We start from the raw sequence: 16,879 nt of genomic DNA on the forward strand, positions 1-16,879 counted from the left end.
AGGGATGATGCGTGCCCAGGATGCAGAGATGCAGGGATGATGCGTGCCCAGGATGCAGGGACGCAGGGATGATGCGTGCCCTGGATGCAGGGATGATGCGTGCCCTGGACGCAGGGATGATGCGTGCCCAGGACGCAGAGATGCAGGGATGATGCGTGCCCAGGACGCAGAGATGCAGGGATGATGCGTGCCCAGGATGCAGGGACGCAGGGATGATGCGTGCCCTGGACGCAGGGATGATGCGTGCCCAGGATGCAGGGATGCAGGGATGATGCGTGCCCTGGATGCAGGGACGCAGGGATGATGCGTGCCCTGGATGCAGGGATGATGCGTGCCCTGGACGCAGGGATGATGCGTGCCCAGGATGCAGGGATGCAGGGATGATGCGTGCCCTGGATGCAGGGACGCAGGGATGATGCGTGCCCGGGATGCAGGGACGCAGGGATGATGCGTGCCCAGGATGCAGGGACGCAGGGATGATGCGTGCCCAGGACGCAGGGATGATGCGTGCCCAGGATGCAGGGATGAGGCGTGCCCGGGATGCAGGGATGATGCGTGCCCAGGATGCAGGGATGAGGCGTGCCCGGGATGCAGGGATGATGCGTGCCAGGGATGCAGGGATGATCCGTGCCAGGGATGCAGGGATGATGCGTGCCCGGGATGCCGGGATGATCCGTGCCCAGGATGCAGGGATGATGCGTGCCAGGGATGCAGGGATGATCCGTGCCAGGGATGCAGGGATGATGCGTGCCCGGGATGCCGGGATGATCCGTGCCCAGGATGCAGGGATGATGCGTGCCCAGGATGCAGGGATGAGGCGTGCCCGGGATGCCAGGATGATGCATGCCCTGGACGCAGGGATGATGCATGCACAGGATGCAGGGATGATGTGTGCCCAGGATGCAGGGATGATGCGTGCCCGGGATGCAGGGATGATCCGTGCCAGGGATGCAGGGATGATGCGTGCCCGGGATGCCGGGATGATCCGTGCCAGGGATGCAGGGATGATGCATGCCCTGGACGCAGGGATGATGCGTGCCCGGGATGCAGGGATGATCCGTGCCAGGGATGCAGGGATGATGCGTGCCCTGGACGCAGGGATGATGCGTGCCCGGGATGCAGGGATGATGCGTGCCCAGGACGCAGGGATGATGCGTGCCCAGGACGCAGGGATGATGCGTGCCCGGGACGCAGGGATGATGCGTGCCCAGGACGCAGGGATGATGCGTGCCCGGGATGCAGGGATGATGCGTGCCAGGGATGCAGGGATGATGCGTGCCCTGGACGCAGGGATGATGCGTGCCCAGGATGCAGGGATGATGCGTGCCCGGGATGCAGGGATGATGCGTGCCAGGGATGCAGGGATGATGCGTGCCCTGGACGCAGGGATGATGCATGCCCAGGATGCAGGGATGATGCGTGCCCGGGATGCAGGGATGATGCGTGCCCGGGATGCCGGGATGATGCGTGCCCGGGATGCAGGGATGATCCGTGCCAGGGATGCAGGGATGATGCGTGCCCGGGATGCAGGGATGATGCATGCCCTGGACGCAGGGATGATGCATGCCCAGGATGCCGGGCACCAGGCTCGGGCTCTGCTCTGTGCTGCCAGCAGATGCTGCTGTTAAGCCGAAGGAGACCCCCGTCCCCACTGCCCCTCACAGCACGAGAGCAGCAGCCCCTCGGCCGGGGGCCCCGTCACTCACCCTGGTCCCGCGGGACACCCCGGATCAATGCCCGCACCCATGGGTGCCAGCACCAGGTGGGGACCCCCGGGGAGGGATGCAGACCTCGCCGCCCTTGGCAGAGCCACGCTCCCCATCTGCTCCCGCGCAGAGTCCCACAGTCGCTGGCCGTGGGGCGGACAGGGCTGGCCCCGCTGCCGAGGGGGTCGTGGGTCCCCACAGCCCCCCCGGGGGGGATGGGGACACCCTCCAGCACCAGGGCCTGGCCAAGGAGCCGTACCGCGATGTCCCCATGGAACCCCTCCCCACCCAGCACCGTGTGCGAGCGGCCCCGGCGATGTTGTTGTTCCAAAACCTGCTGGTTTCTGGCCAGAAAAAGAAGAAAAAAAAAAAAAAAAAAACTCTAAGGTTTTTTATTTTTTTTCCATTTTCCGTAGTTGTCTCCACGTCCAAACTTCCTGAGAGTGGCTCCGGCCCTCCCTCCGCTTCCGACGGCTGTGCTGCGCCGTCCCGGCCGGCCGAGCCCATCGGCCAGGCCAGCCCCGCGTGGGGCCGTTGCCCCCCGACCCTGCCCGCCGCCGCGGCCCCCGACCAGGTGAGTGCCACCGTCCCCAGCCCGGGGCACCCCGGGTCCCGGGAGGGCGTTTTGGGGGGGGGGGATTTTGCCATGCCCCGCCGCGGTGAAGCCAAGGGGATGGTCCCCAGTGCCATGGCGGGGGGCTTGGGGACATGGCGGGTCCCTGTGGCCGAGGCGAGGGGACAGTGGCATGGGGGCGGTGGCGGGGGGACGGCGGATGGGGCGGGGGACGGTGCTGCGCCACCCCACGGCGACCCCATTGCTGACCCTAACCCTGACCTTGACCTTGACCCTCATCCCCCTCATCCTCACCCAGCCCCATCCCTGTGGGTTTGGGTTCGCAGCCCCCAGAGGAAACGTGTCAGACCTCGGGCTGCGGCGGAGGAAGCACTGGGGGGCACAGATAGCGGCTTCGGGGGGGGCCCAGCACAGTGTCCCCCACAGGGACGGGGCAGGGCTGGTCCCCTGGTGTCCCCTACCCTCGCCCTGGTCACACGTTCCCCCCACCCCAGCCATTCTGTGCCTTATCACTGGTGGGCAATGCTCCCCATCCCGCTCAGGGGGTGCTCAGGGGCACCCGTGGGGTGGGGAGCTCTTGGGGGGGTGTCTCTTGCCATTATGACAACCTTGGGGGGGCTCTTCCCCATGTCTGGACCCCCCCAGTGAGGAGCAGATGGGGCCCGCCGGCGTGTTTTGATGACTCCTCACTTTTCCTGCCAGCATCTCCCAGCGGTTCCTGTTGTCCGCAGCGATGCTGGGACCACCCCCCCCAGCCCCCCCACATTGCTGGAAGCAGGGGATGGGGCTGGAAGCGGGGTCATGGGGAGGCCTGGGGGGGGTCCCCCCGAATCTGCTCCCCCGGGAGGGTCCAGGGGAGGGAATTTCTCCTGCAGATGAGCAATTAATTTCTTGCTGTGGGAGCTGAAGGGAAACAGTGGGAAACTTTCCCACTAAACGGTTTTTCCACCCAAAATTAGCCACTCCAGGACGAGGCGGGGGGGTCGTTCCCTCCCTCCGCCCCCTTATCTGGCCCTAAACCGCAGCACAGGCCCAGGCGAGGGGGAGGAAGGACTCGGGGGGGCTGCTGGGGGCGGCACCTTTGGGGTGTCCCACAGCCGGAGCGGCACGGAAGCGGCCGTAAATCCAGCTGTGCCGACCAGGAAACCTCTGTTTCCTCCCCCAACAACGCGGGTGTTTAGCCGTAAAACACGCGGCCCGGTACTACACGGCACGGTGGGCTCGGGGGGCTCGATGTCCCCCCCCAGCCCGGCCCCAAGGCTGGCGGCGATCCCAGAGCCGCCCCGGCGAAGCCGGACCATCGCTGGGTTGAGCAAGAAGCTGACGGATCCAGGAAACATAATTGGGAATAAACACGGGATGGGTTGAAACGGGGCCACGCGGCGCCGTGCCAGGGTACCCCCCCCCGCCCCCCACATCCCCCCACCCCCCCACTTCACCGGCAGCACCCCGCGCTGGGATGGGGTGTGGCTGGAGAGGTTAGGGTGACGGCGGGATGCGATCCCGGGGCGATTCGGGATGCTGGGATGGGGCTGCGTGGGGCCACCCGGGTGGCCGTGCCTCAGTTTCCCCTTGGCGCGGGGCGGGGTGGGAGCAGCGGGGGCCGGGGTGGGGGCTGCGGAGGAATGCGAAGCCAAGCCCGCGGGGAGGCCGGATCCTGCGCCGAAGCCGAGGCCGTGGGTGGGGAGCGGGACCGCGGCGAGGCCGAGGGCGAAAGCCGTTGTCTCCCCGCGCAGGATGGTGCTGCGGGCCGCGGCGCTGGCGATGCACGCCTGCCTCCTGGCCGCCCTCCGCCCCAGCGGCCCCAACGTCTGCAGCTACTGGGAGAGGTAGGACCGGGGTGGGGGGGCTGGGGGTGACGATGGTGGGACCCACCCCCCCCCCCGCCAAGACCTGCCGTCACCCCACGTCGTCTCCCTTCGACAGCTACACGGCGGCGGTGAAGGAGTCCTACACCAAACCCCACGCCGTGGCCTCCGCCGAGCCCTGCCCCCGGGTGTTGGGGTCCCCCCTGCCCTGCCTGCAGCAGAGGTGGGAGCACCCCGGCCCCCCGGGGGAATTCGGGGTGTCCCCAAGGCCGGGGCGGGGCTGGAGGGGGGCTGTCCCACTGCGGGGTGTCCCCGTGGGTATGGGGGGGCTGGAGGGGGTGTGTCCCACTGCGGGGTGTCCCCATAGGTATGGGGGGGCTGGAGGGGGTGTGTCCCACTGAGGGGTGTCCCCATAGGTATGGGGGGGCTGGAGGGGGTGTGTCCCACTGCGGGGTGTCCCCATAGGTATGGGGGGGCTGGAGGGGGGCTGTCCCACTGCGGGGTGTCCCCATAGGTATGGGGGGGCTGGAGGGGGTCTGTCCCACTGCGGGGTGTCCCCGTGGGTATGGGGGGGCTGGAGGGGGTGTGTCCCACTGCGGGGTGTCCTCAGTGCCATGGGGGGCGGGGATGGAGCGGGGCTGTCCCAGTGTGGGCTGTCCCCGTGGGTATGGGGGGGTTGGAGGGGGGCTGTCCCACTGCGGGGTGTCCCCATGTCTTTGGGGGGGCTGGAGGGGGTGCCCCCGCCCTGACGCACCGGTGTGGGCCGCAGGATCGTGTACCGCACCGAGTACCGGCAGGCGGTGCGCACCGAGTACCGGAGGCGCTACCAGTGCTGCCAGGGCTACTACGAGAGCCGGGACACCTGTGTCCGTGAGTGGGGCGAGTGGGATGATTTGGGGGGCCCCCGGGGGCCCTACCCTGGCTCATCCCGCCCCCCCCCAATGTGTCCCCACAGCACGCTGTACCCAGGAGTGCATCCATGGGCGGTGCGTGGCTCCTGAGCTGTGCCGGTGCGAGCCGGGCTGGCGGGGCACCGACTGCTCCAGCGGTGAGCGACGGGTGTCGGGGGGCTGGGGGTGGGGTCACGGAGGTGGGGACCCCCGGCTGGGGCTGGCAGGGTGGGCAGCGGGTTTCCCTGGAGGGCTGGGCGGGCTGCGTGGGATGGGTTGGCGGTGCCTGGGGATGGGAGGGGAGGGGATGGGATGTGGATGGGCGATGGGATGGGGAAGGGGGTGGGATGGGATGGGATGGAGAAGGAGAAGAGCGTGGCGCTAGAGGATGGGCTGGGATGGAGATGGGATGAGAGAGGTCGGGATGGGATACACATGGGATTGGGATGGAGATAGGATGGTGATAAAGATGGGTTGGGTATGGGGATGGATGGGGATGGGATGGGGAGAGATTGGGATGGGGATAAGGTGGTAACAAAGATGGGAGGGAGGGAGGGAGGGATGGATGGATGGATGGATGGATGGATGGATGGATGGATGGATGGATGGATGGATGGATGGGAATGGGATTAGGATGGGGATGGGATGAGGATGGAGGTAAATTAGTGAAGAAGATGGGATGGAGATGGATGGGGACAGGGGTGGATGGATGGGGACAGGGATGGATGGATGGGGATGGGGACAGGGAGGTACCGGTGGTCTCCCCCATGCAGAGTGTGACGAGCAGTCGTGGGGGCCGGGCTGCCAGCACCGCTGCGACTGCCACCACGGGGCCCCCTGCGACCCCCTGAGCGGGGCCTGCTCCTGCCCCCCCGGCTTCGCCGACCCGCTCTGCCGCCAGCCGTGCCCCCCCGGCACCTACGGCCAGGGCTGCCGCCTGCCCTGCCCCTGCCACCACCAGGCCCCCTGCAACGCCTCCACCGGCGCCTGCCGCTGCCCTCCGGGGCTGGCCGGACCCCTGTGAGTAGGGACCCCTCGCTCTGTGTTCCCCCCACCCCCGCACCCCCCAGGTGGGGGGGGGGTGTCTCAGCCACCCCACACCCCCCTCCCCGCAGCTGCGAGGTGCCCTGCCCCGAGGGGACACCCTGCGACAGCCCCTGCCCCTGCCAGAACGGGGGGATCTGCTACCCCGCCAACACCAGCACCTGCATCTGCCCCCACGGATGGATGGTAGGTGGGCTGCGTCCCCCCTCCCCGTCCCCGCTGCCCTCCCCCCAAAGGCGGTGCCTGCCTCAGTTTCCCCTGCCGACCCCGGCGCTCTTTCGCAGGGGGAGATCTGCTCCGTGCCGTGCCCCCCCGGGCGCTTCGGCCCCGGCTGCCAGGGCGAGTGTCGCTGCCACAACGGGGGCCAGTGCGACCCTCGGTGGGGGCAGTGCCAGTGCGCCCCCGGCTTCACCGGAGAGCAGTGAGGGGGGCACCGGGCATGGGGGGTGCAGGAGGATGGGGGTCAGGGGGAGGGGGGGACAGGGCGACGTGGGGGTACAGGGGGATATGGAGGTATAGGGGGATGGGTGGGCAGGGGGATGTGGGGACTGGGGGATGGGAGGGCAGGGTGATGGGGTACAGGGGGGCGGGGGACACAAAGGGATGTGGTGATGGGGGGACAGGGGACGGGGGGGTACAGGGGAATGGGGGCAGGTGGACAGGGGACGGGGGGACATGGGGACTGGGGGACAGGGGATGGGGGACGTGGGGAAAATGGGGAAATGGGGGGGCAGGGGACTGGGGGTACAGGGGACAGGGGGATGGGGGACATGGGGGGGCAGGGGGACAGGGGCAGAGGGATGGAGGGACAGGGGGATGGGGGACATGGGGAAATGGGGGGGCAGAAGGATGGAGGTACAAGGGGACAGGGGCACAGGGGGCTGGGGGCAATTGGAGGTGGGGGGCGCAGGGAGGGGGCACGCAGGGGCAGGGCACAGGGGTACAATGGACGGCTGGGGGTACACAGAGAAGGGGCCCATGGGGACGGGGCCACCCAGCCCCGCTGCTGCCACCCCAATTCCCCCAGCCTGGCATGCAATGAGCTGGACGGCCTCTGCTTGGGGCGCTGCGGGGTCCAGGAGCCACCCTGGCCGTGTCACCCCCAGTCACCCCCCAACCCGCAGGTGCCAGGAGAAGTGCCCGGGGGGGCGGTACGGGCAGGACTGCCAGGAGAGCTGCGACTGTGCCAACGGGGGCCAGTGCTTCCACGTGGACGGGGGCTGCCTGTGCAAGGCCGGCTTCCAGGGCAGCCGCTGCGAGGAGCGCCAGTGCCTGCCCGGCCTCTACGGCCCCCGCTGCCAGAGCCGCTGCCTCTGCCACCCCCAGCACAGCCTGAGGTGGGACCCCCGGGCCACCCCGGCTCCCCCCATCGTCCTCATCTCTTCCCCCCATCATCCTCATCTCTTCCCCCCATCATCCTCATCTCTTCCCCCCCATCATCCTCATCTCTTCCCCCCATCATCCTCATCTCTCCCCCCATCATCCTCATCTCTCCCCCCATCATCCTCATCTCTTCCCCCATCATCCTCATCTCTTCCCCCCATTATCTTCATCTCTTCCCCCCATTATCTTCATCTCTTCCCCCCATCATCCTCAACTCTCCCCCCATCATCCTCATCTCTTCCCCCATCATCCTCATCTCTTCCCCCCATTATCTTCATCTCTTCCCCCCCATCATCCTCATCTCTTCCCCCCATCATCCTCAACTCTCCCCCATCGTCCTCATCTCTTCCCCCATCATCCTCATCTCTCCCCCCATCATCCTCATCTCTTCCCCCCATCATCCTCATCTCTTCCCCCCATCATCCTCATCTCTTCCCCCCATCATCCTCAACTCTCCCCCCATTATCCTCATCTCTTCCCCACCATCATCCTCATCTCTTCCCCCCATCATCTTCATCTCTTCCCCCCATCATCCTCATCTCTTCCCCCCTTCATCATCCTCTCTCCCCCCCATCATCATCATCTCTTCCCCCCTTCATCATCCTCTCTCCCCCCCATCATCATCATCTCCCCCACCACCCTCGCTTTCCCCCATCATCCTCACCTCGCAATCAGGGTGCTGGCTGGGTGGACAGGGGGACGTTAATCCCCCCACCCCGGGGCAGGTGCTTTGTGCCCCCCGCCATTCGTAAAGCCCCTTCCCAGCACACCCAGTGCCCCATACTGGGAGCACTGGGGTGCTGAGCAGGTCCCCCCAGCTGCCACCCGTTACTCGGGGAGTGCGTCTGTCGCCCTGGCTGGGCCGGGCTCTTCTGCAACGAGAGTTGCCCCCCCGGCTCCTTCGGGGCCGGCTGCCTGCAGGCCTGCCTCTGCCTCCACGGGGGGGTCTGCAACGGGACCACCGGCCACTGCCACTGCCCCCCCGGCTACACGGTGCGGGGACACGGGGGGCGCGGGGGGCTGGTGGTCCTGGGGCAGCTTGGGGAGGGGGCTGGGCGTCCCTGGGGGGGGAAGTGGGGGTCTGGGAGTTCGAGGTGGGGGGGAGTGTGGGGGTATGGGGGGAGAAAGGGGGTCTGGGTGGTTTGGGGGGGAGTGTGGGGGTCTGGGGTGTTCTAGGGGTGGAGAATGGGGGTCTAGGGGGGTTCTGGGGGCATTCTGGGGGGGGAGAGTGGGGGTGTCTGGGCATCCCTGGTGGGGGGCCACGGGGATCTGGGCATTCAGGGGGGAGAGTGGGGATCTGGGGCGGGGAGCGTAGGGGTCTCGGGTGTTCTAGGTGGGGGGGGAGTGGGGGTCTGGGTGATGCTGGGCGGGGAGAATGGGGTCCTGTGGGGGGAGCGTGAGGGTGTCTGGGCATCCCTGGTCGGGGTCGGGGGGATAGTGGGGGTCTGGGGGTTCTGGGGGGAGAGAGTCGGGGTCTTGGGGGTTTGGGGGGAGGGCGGGGCTGGGCATCCCTGGGGGACCTCAGGGGTCCAGGTGTCCTTGGGGATGGGTTGGGGGCCCATGTTATCTCTGGGGGCACTTTGGGGTCTGGGTATCCCTTTTTTTGGGGGGGAGGGAATCCCTGCGGGGGGGGGGGGGCAGCTTGGGGATGCAGACAACTTCGGGGCCAGCTTGGGGTTCCCATGGTGGGGTGGGGTTTTGGGGTCACCCACCCTCCCTCCAGCACCAGGATGCCAAGAGGAGGGATGGGGGATTCCTCTCCCCAGCCCTGAGGAGGGGTCCCGGCTGTCCTGAATTCTTCACACTCCCCCTCCCAGGACGAGCACTGCTCCTCCCTGTGCCCCCCCGACACCTTTGGGGTGAACTGCTCGGGGAGCTGCTCCTGCCAGCACGCCCTCGCCTGCTCCCCCCTCGACGGCTCCTGCCTCTGCAAGGAAGGTGGGTGACCCCCAGGGTGGGGTGGGGGTCCCTGACCCCCCCTCCCCATGCCCACCCCGCTGCCCCCTCACCCCACAGGCTGGCACGGCCCCCACTGCTCGAAGCCGTGTCCCGCCGGCACTTGGGGTCCCGGCTGCAACCGGAGCTGTGATTGCGCCCACGGGGCTCCCTGCGACCCCCAGAGCGGGACCTGCCGCTGCCCCCCGGGTTGGCAGGACCCCCGCTGCGTGCACCCCTGCCCGGTGAGTCCCGCCTCTGCGCCGCTGCCGCCTGCGCCGGGCTTCGGTGCCACCGTCCCCGGAGCTGACGCCACCCCCCCCCCCTTCCCTGCACCCCGACATGTCCCCGTACCCCAGAACGGGACGTTCGGGGTGGGCTGCGGGCAGCGGTGCGACTGCGCCTACGCCGACGGCTGCGAGCCAGCGACGGGGGAGTGCCGCTGCCTGCCCGGCTGGACGGGTAAGGGGGGGGGTCCAGGGATGGACCCCGCTATGTGTGTGTGTGTCCCCCAAAACCCTCGGCCTTCATCGCTCATCCTCCTCGCAGGGCCGCAGTGCAAGCAGAGCTGTCCCCACGGCTTCTGGGGCCGGGGGTGCCGCACGCCCTGCTCCTGCCGCAACGGGGCCGTCTGCTCGCCCCAGGACGGCTCCTGCACCTGCGCCCCGGGGTACCGCGGCCCCACCTGCCAACGCAGTGAGTGTCCCCCCAAAAACCCCCGGGTTGCTCCCCCACCCCCCACTCTGACCCCCCCGGGCTGAGACCGGACACGCTCATCTCACCCCAGCCTGCCCACCCAGCCGCTACGGCAAGCGCCAGTGGGGTACGGCGGCCCCCGCTGGGAGCGGGGGGCTGTGGGGAGAGGGAAGTGGGGGGGCTCACCTCACCCCTCGCCCCTCCAGCCTGCGCCCCCGGCTCGTGGGGGGCCGCCTGCGCCCAGCCCTGCCTGTGCCGCCACGGGGGGACGTGCCACCCTGCCGAGGGGACCTGCCGCTGCCCGGCCGGCTGGACCGGGCCGCTCTGCGCCGAAGGTAGAGCCCGGCACGGGGGGACCCCCCACCCCCACCCCGAGGGCTGCAACCCCCGGAGCCAGCCTGGGGGTCCTGGGGGCGAGGGAGGGAGGGGGAACTGCCCGGGGCCACAGGGGCTGCCCCTACCCAGCTCCATCCTGGGCAGCACGGAGCTGTATGGCCCAGTATGGAGCTGTATGGCCCAGTATGGAGCGGTATGGCCCAGTATGGAGCTGTATGGGTCTGGTATGGAGCTGTATGGGTCTGGTATGGAGCGGTATGGGTCTGGTATGGAGCTGTATGGGTCTGGTATGGAGCGGTATGGGTCTGGTATGGAGCTGTATGGGTCTGGTATGGAGCGGTATGGGTCTGGTATGGAGTTGTATGAGCCCAGTATGGAGCTATATGGGTCTGGTATGGAGCTGTATGAGCCCAGTATGGAGCTATATGGGTCTGGTATGGAGCTGTATGGCCCAGTATGGAGTGGTGTGAGCCCAGTATGGAGCGGTATGGCCCAGTATGGAGCTGTATGGGTCTGGTATGGAGCGGTATGAGCCCAGTATGGAGCTATATGGGTCTGGTATGGAGCTGTATGGTCCAGTATGGAGTGGTGTGAGCCCAGTATGGAGCGGTATGGCCCAGTATGGAGCGGTATGGGTCTGGTATGGAGCGGTATGGGTCTGGTATGGAGCTGTATGGCCCAGTATGGAGCGGTGTGAGCCCAGTATGGAGCTATATGGGGCCACTATGGAGCTGTATGGGCTCAGCATGGAGCTATATGGGCCCACTACAGAGAAGTATGAGCCCAGTATGGAGCTATATGGGGCCAGTATGGAGCTGTATGGGTCCAGTATGGAGATGCACAGGGCCACTATGGAGAAGTATGAGCCCAGTATGGAGCTATATGGGGCCAGTATGGAGCTGTACAGGGCCACTATAGAGGTATATGGGCTCAGCATGGAGCTATATGGGCCCACTATGGAGAAGCATGAGCCCAGTATGGAGCTGTATGGTCCCATTATGGAGAGATGTGGTCCCGGGCAGTATGGACCTATATGGTCCCAGTATGGCGCTCGATTGTCCCCACACGGAGCCATACGGTGCCAGGCCGTACGGCTCCGGCTGCCCCACGCCCTGTGCCCCCCCAGCCTGCCCCCCCGGCACCTTCGGGCTCCGCTGTGACCAGCTCTGCCGCTGCCCCCACAACGCCACATGCCACCCGGCCAGCGGGACGTGCCCCTGCGCACCGGGCAGGATCGGGCCCCTCTGCGAGGCCGGTGAGTGGGTGCGGGGCGGGGGTGGGGGGATCCCACTGGGCTCCCCACCCTAAGGACTGTGTCTTTCCCCCCTACCCCCCCCAGGGACCCCCGAGCAGCCCTACACCATCGTGCCGGCCCCACCGGTGGCCGACAGCACCCTGGGGGTGGTGCTCAGCCTGGTGGCCCTGGTGGCCCTGCTGGTGGCCCTGGTGGCCGTGGTCCTGTGTCACCGTCACCGGCGGAAGGGCAAGGAGAGCCGGCACCTGGCCGTGGCCTACACGGCGGGACAGACGGACACCTCCGACTACATGGTGCCAGGTGAGCCCGGCAGCGGGGATGTGGCCATGGCCGCGGTGGCATCGCCATGCCATGGTGGCCTCACTGTGCCGCTGGTGGCCTTGCCGTGCTGTGGTGGCCTCGCCGTGACACTAGTGGCCTCGTTGTGCTGCTGGTGGCCTCGCCGTGCCGCTGGTGGACTCACCATGCTGTGGTGGCCTTGCCATGCCGCTGGTGGCGTCGTTGTGCTGCTGGTGGCCTCGCCGTGCCGCGGTGGCCTCACCATGCTGTGGTGGCCTTGCCATGCCGCTGGTGGCCTCGTCGTGCCGTGGTGGCCTTGCCGTGCTGCTGGTGGCGTCGTTGTGCTGCTGGTGGCCTCGCCGTGCCGCGGTGGCCTCGCCGTGCCGCGGTGGCCTCGCTGTGCCGTGGTGGCCGTGCCGTGCCGCGGTGGCCTTGCCGTGCCCCTGGTGGCGTCGTTGTGCCGCTGGTGGCCTCGCCGTGCCGCGGTGGCCTTGCCGTGCCCCTGGTGGCGTCGTTGTGCCGCTGGTGGCCTCGCCGTGCCGCGGTGGCCTCGCCGTGCCGCGGTGGCCTCGCCGTGCCACTGATGGCCTCGCTGTGCCGTGGTGGCCTCACTGTGCCGTGGTGGCCTTTCCGTGCCACTGGTGGCCTCGCCGTGCCGCGGTGGCCTCACCGTGCTGTGGTGGCCTCGCCGTGCCGTGGTGGCCTCGTTGTGCTGCTGGTGGCCTCGCCGTGCCGCTGGTGGCCTCACCATGCTGTGGTGGCCTTGCCGTGCCCCTGGTGGCGTCGTTGTGCCGCTGGTGGCCTCGCCGTGCCGCTGGTGGCCTTGCCGTGCCACTGATGGCCTCGCTGTGCCGTGGTGGCCTCACTGTGCCGTGGTGGCCTTTCCGTGCCACTGGTGGCCTCGCCGTGCCGCGGTGGCCTCGCCGTGCCGCGGTGGCCTCGCCGTGCCGTGGTGGCCTCACTGTGCCGTGGTGGCCTTGCCATGCCACTGGTGGCCTCGCCGTGCCACTGGTGGCCTCGCCGTGCCGCTGGTGGCCGCGCCGTGCCGCTGGTGGCCTCACCGTGCCGCTGGTGGCCTCGCCGTGCCGCTGGTGGCCTCGCTGTGCTGCTGGCGGCCTCGCCGTGCCGCTGGTGGCCGCGCCGTGCCGCTGGTGGCCTCGCCGTGCCGCTGGTGGCCTCGCCGTGCCGCTGGTGGACTCACCATGCTGTGGTGGCCTCGCCGTGCCGCTGGTGGCCTCGCCGTGCCGCGGTGGCCTCGCCGTGCCGTGGTGGCCTCACTGTGCCGTGGTGGCCTTGCCATGCCACTGGTGGCCTCGCCGTGCCGCTGGTGGCCTCGCCGTGCCGCTGGTGGCCTCGCCGTGCCGCTGGTGGCCGCGCCGCGCTGACACCTCTGTCCCCCCTAGACGTGCCACCGAGCCACCCCCCGCACTACTACTCCAACCCCAGCTACCACACGCTGTCGCAGTGCACGCTGCCGGCCCCCGGCCCCCACGACAGGGCCAGCTCCCTCAAGGTACGGCGCGGCGCGGTGTTGCATGATGCGCCCTGCCGCGGCACCGTGCGGCACCGTGCAGCAACGCGCAGAGCTGCAGCGCACCGTGGCGTACCTCGGTGCCGCACGGTGCTCTACGGTGTACCGTGGCGTTGCACGGCACAGCATGGTGCTGTACAGTGCACTGTGGTGCTGTGCACTGCAGCACGGTGTTCCGTGGTGTGCTGTGGTGCAGGACGGGGCAACCCGGTGTTGCACGGTGCCCCGGGGTGTTGCATGGGATACTACGGTGCAGCACGGTGTTATGCTGTGCTCCGTGGTGTCACACGGTGCAGCACGGTGTCGTGTGGTGTACCACGGCATTGCAAGGTGTACTATGGTGCAGCACAGTGTTGCACAGCGCACCGTGGGGCTGCACAGTGCACCATCATGATGCAGTATGGTGTTGCACTGTGCCCCATGGTGTTGCACAGTGCCCCGTGGTGTTGCACAGTGCACCATGGTGCAGCACGGTGTTGCATGGTGTACCATGGTGTTGCATGGAGTACCCTATGGTGCAGCACGGTGCAACCCAGTGTTGCACAGCGCACCGTGGGGCTGCACAGTGCACCTTCATGATGCAGTATGGTGTTGCACAGTGCCCCGTGGTGTTGCACGGTGCACCGTTGCGTTGCATGGTGCACTATGGTGCAGCACGGTTTTATACTGCGCACCACGGTGTTGCACGGTGCAGCACGGTGTCGCATGGTGTACCATGGTGTTGCATGGAGTACCCTATGGTGCAGCACGGTGCAACCCAGTGTTGCACAGCGCACCGTGGGGCTGCACAGTGCACCATGATGGTGCAGCCTGGTATTGCAGGGTACCCTACGGTGTTGCACGGTGCACCGTTGCGTTGCATGGTGCACCATGGTGCAGCACGGCGTTATACTGTGCACCACGGTGTCACACGGTGCAGCACCGTGTCGCGTGGTGCACCATAGTGTTGCGTGGTACACTATGGTGCAGCACAGCGTTGCACGGCACACTGTGGTGTTCCACAGCGCACCATGATGGGGCAGCCTGGCGTTGCACGGTGCCCCGTGGCGTTGCACGGTGCACAGTCGTGTTGCATGGGGTACTATGGTGCACCACGGTGCTACCCAGTGTTGCACAGCGTGCCACGATGGGGCAGCCTGGCGTTGCACGGTGCACCCCGGCATGGCACAGCCCCGCTCCTGGCCAACCCCTCCCTTTGGGCTCCAGGTGCCCGGCAGCCAGCTCTTCCCCAGCGTGGAGAGGCCCTACGGCCCCGAAGGCCATGCCACGCTGCCCCCCGACTGGAAGCACCTCAGGGCGCCAGCCCTGGTCCCCAGGGGTAAGGGGGGGCCGGGGGGGCCGGGGGGGCCAGGGTGGGGGGCCTTGGCTGGAGCACGGTGGGCACCCAGGTCCCTTCTGGATCACAGAAGGGGTTTGGGCTGGGGGGGGTGGAATGGAGCAAGGGGGGGACCCCGAAATCTGCTGCAGGGGGGCAGCTGGACCGAAGCTACACCTGCAGCCTGGGGGAGTGCTACGGCAAAGGTACGGGGTGGGACTGGGATGGGGATGGGATGGGACTGGGATGGGACTGGGATGAGAAGGGAAGGGCCTGGGATGGGACTGGGATGGGGATGGGGATGGGACTGAGGTGAGATGGTAAGGGACCGGGATCAAAATGGGGATGGGATGGGACTGGGAAGAGGATGGGGAAGGAACTGGGATGGGACTGGGATCAGGATGGGATAGGACTGGGAAGAGACTGGGATCAGGATGGGATGGGACTGTGATGGGGAAGGAACTGGGATGGGGATGGGAAGGGACTGGGATGGGATGGGATGGGGATGGGACTGGGATGCGACGAGGTGGGAAGGGACTGGGATGGGATGGGGATGGGACTGGGATGGGGATGGGACTGAGGTGAGATGGGAAGGGACTGGGATCGGGATGGGGATGGGACTGGGATGGGGACTGGGACTGGGATCGGGATGGGACTGGGATGGGGATGGGAAGGGGAAGATGCAGGGCTGGGACAAGAACGAGCTGGGGCCGGGCCTCTCCTGGCACGGCTCCCCTGCGCTCCCCGCCGTGGGGAGCCCCCCAACTCCTTCCCCTGCAGATCCCACAGCGGGGGGGCCGGGGGCCAGCGCCGGCTCCTTGGCCAGCGAGAACCCCTACGCCACCATCAAGGAGCTGCCCCCCCCCGGCCCCGCCAGGGCCCCCGAGGGCAGCTACGTCGAGATGAAATCCCCGGTGCGGCGGGAGATGTCGTACGCCGAGATCGGGCTCCTCGAGGAGCCGTCCCAGGAGGGTATGGCCGGGGGAGGTCACAGCCCCGGTGATGGGTGCTGCATGGCCTTGGGGGGGTGTCACGGCCCCGGTGATGGGTGTTGCATGGCCTTGGGGGGGGTCACGGCCCCGGTGATGGGTGCTGCATGGCCTTGGGGGGGTGTCACGGCCCCGGTGATGGGTGTTGCATGGCCTTGGGGGGGGGGTCACGGCCCCGGTGATGGGTGCTGCATGGCCTTGGGGGGGTGTCACGGCCCCGGTGATGGGTGCTGCATGGCCTTGGGGGGGGGGGTCACGGCCCTGGTTATGGGTGCTGCATGGCCTTGGGGGGTTCACGGCCCTGGTTATGGGTGCTGCATGGCCTTGGGGGGGGTCACGGCCCCGGTGATGGGTGCTGCATGGCCTTGGGGGGGGGGTCACGACCCCAGTGATGGGTGCTGCCTGGCCTTGGGGCGGGGGGGTCACAGCCCTGGTTATGGGTGCTGCATGGCCTTGGGGGTGTCACGGCCCCGGTGATGGGTGCTGCATGGCCTTGGGGGGGGTCACGGCCCCGGTGATGGGTGCTGCATGGCCTTGGGGGGGTGTCACGGCCCCGGTGATGGGTGCTGCATGGCCTTGGGGGGGGTCACGGCCCCGGTGATGGGTGCTGCATGGCCTTGGGGGGGTGTCACGGCCCCGGTGATGGGTGCTGCATGGCCTTGGGGGGGGTCACGACCCCAGTGATGGGTGCTGCACGTCCCTCAGGGGGACATGGCCCCTCGCAGCCACTCCTGTCCCCGTAGAGAGCTGCCCCGAAGGGGCCGAAGGTGTCACCCCCGCAGCCCCCCCCAGCCATTACGACTCCCCCAAGAACAGCCACATCCCCAGCCACTACGACGTGCCGCCCGCCCGCCACTACCCGCCGTCCCCGCCGCTGCGCAGGAAGGACCGCTGAGGACCAACCGTGGGGTGGGGGGGGCCAGGGACACCCCCCACCACACCCCAGGGGGGCCAGGGGGCCCCTGACTGTCCCCAGGGCTGGGGGGGGTGTGTGGGGGGGTGGGTGTGTGTGAATAAAGGGGTGTGACTGTGGTGTGAGCCAGGGCTGCTGCGGCACCGGCATGGGGTGGGGTGGCAGGTGGGACCGGTAACGGACCAGTAATGGGTGTGTTTATCGCCCAGTAAGGGTCCAGTAACG

General features: G+C 68.0%; 1 protein-coding gene across 2 annotated transcripts; it reads left to right on the plus strand.

The window, feature by feature from the left end:
* The first annotated feature begins 2,119 nt into the window (after window positions 1–2,119).
* On the plus strand, window positions 2,120–16,773 carry PEAR1 (platelet endothelial aggregation receptor 1). Of its 2 annotated transcripts, XM_075075400.1 has the most exons (23): window positions 2,120–2,280; window positions 3,462–3,638; window positions 4,016–4,109; window positions 4,207–4,311; window positions 4,858–4,958; window positions 5,044–5,136; window positions 5,752–5,998; window positions 6,094–6,208; window positions 6,307–6,443; window positions 7,147–7,359; window positions 8,224–8,398; window positions 9,223–9,343; window positions 9,422–9,585; window positions 9,700–9,802; window positions 9,890–10,036; window positions 10,243–10,371; window positions 11,499–11,627; window positions 11,712–11,927; window positions 13,310–13,419; window positions 14,644–14,755; window positions 14,905–14,958; window positions 15,533–15,724; window positions 16,485–16,773. In XM_075075400.1, the coding sequence occupies exons 3-23, from the start codon at window positions 4,018–4,020 to the stop codon at window positions 16,634–16,636; spliced, it is 2,907 nt and encodes a 968-aa protein (XP_074931501.1). In that variant the 5' UTR covers window positions 2,120–2,280; window positions 3,462–3,638; window positions 4,016–4,017; the 3' UTR covers window positions 16,637–16,773. The 2 variants fall into 2 exon arrangements, with proteins under 2 accessions (XP_074931501.1, XP_074931500.1); XM_075075399.1 differs by lacking the exon at window positions 3,462–3,638 and having other exon boundaries at window positions 4,017–4,109.
* The last annotated feature ends 106 nt before the right edge of the window (window positions 16,774–16,879 follow it).

This window comes from Phalacrocorax aristotelis, chromosome 25 (assembly GCF_949628215.1).
Source record: "Phalacrocorax aristotelis chromosome 25, bGulAri2.1, whole genome shotgun sequence".
In the NCBI taxonomy this organism is placed as follows: domain Eukaryota; kingdom Metazoa; phylum Chordata; class Aves; order Suliformes; family Phalacrocoracidae; genus Phalacrocorax; species Phalacrocorax aristotelis.

Coding starts and splice junctions, on each gene's coding strand:
- PEAR1 (XM_075075400.1), top strand. CDS start 4,018: ATGGTGCTGCGGGCCGCGGCGCTGGCGATGCACGCCTGCCTCCTGGCC. Junction 6,444..7,146: donor CCCGGCTTCACCGGAGAGCA/GTGAGGGGGGCA, acceptor CCCAACCCGCAG/GTGCCAGGAGAAGTGCCCGG. Junction 10,372..11,498: donor CGGGCCGCTCTGCGCCGAAG/GTAGAGCCCGGC, acceptor GTGCCCCCCCAG/CCTGCCCCCCCGGCACCTTC.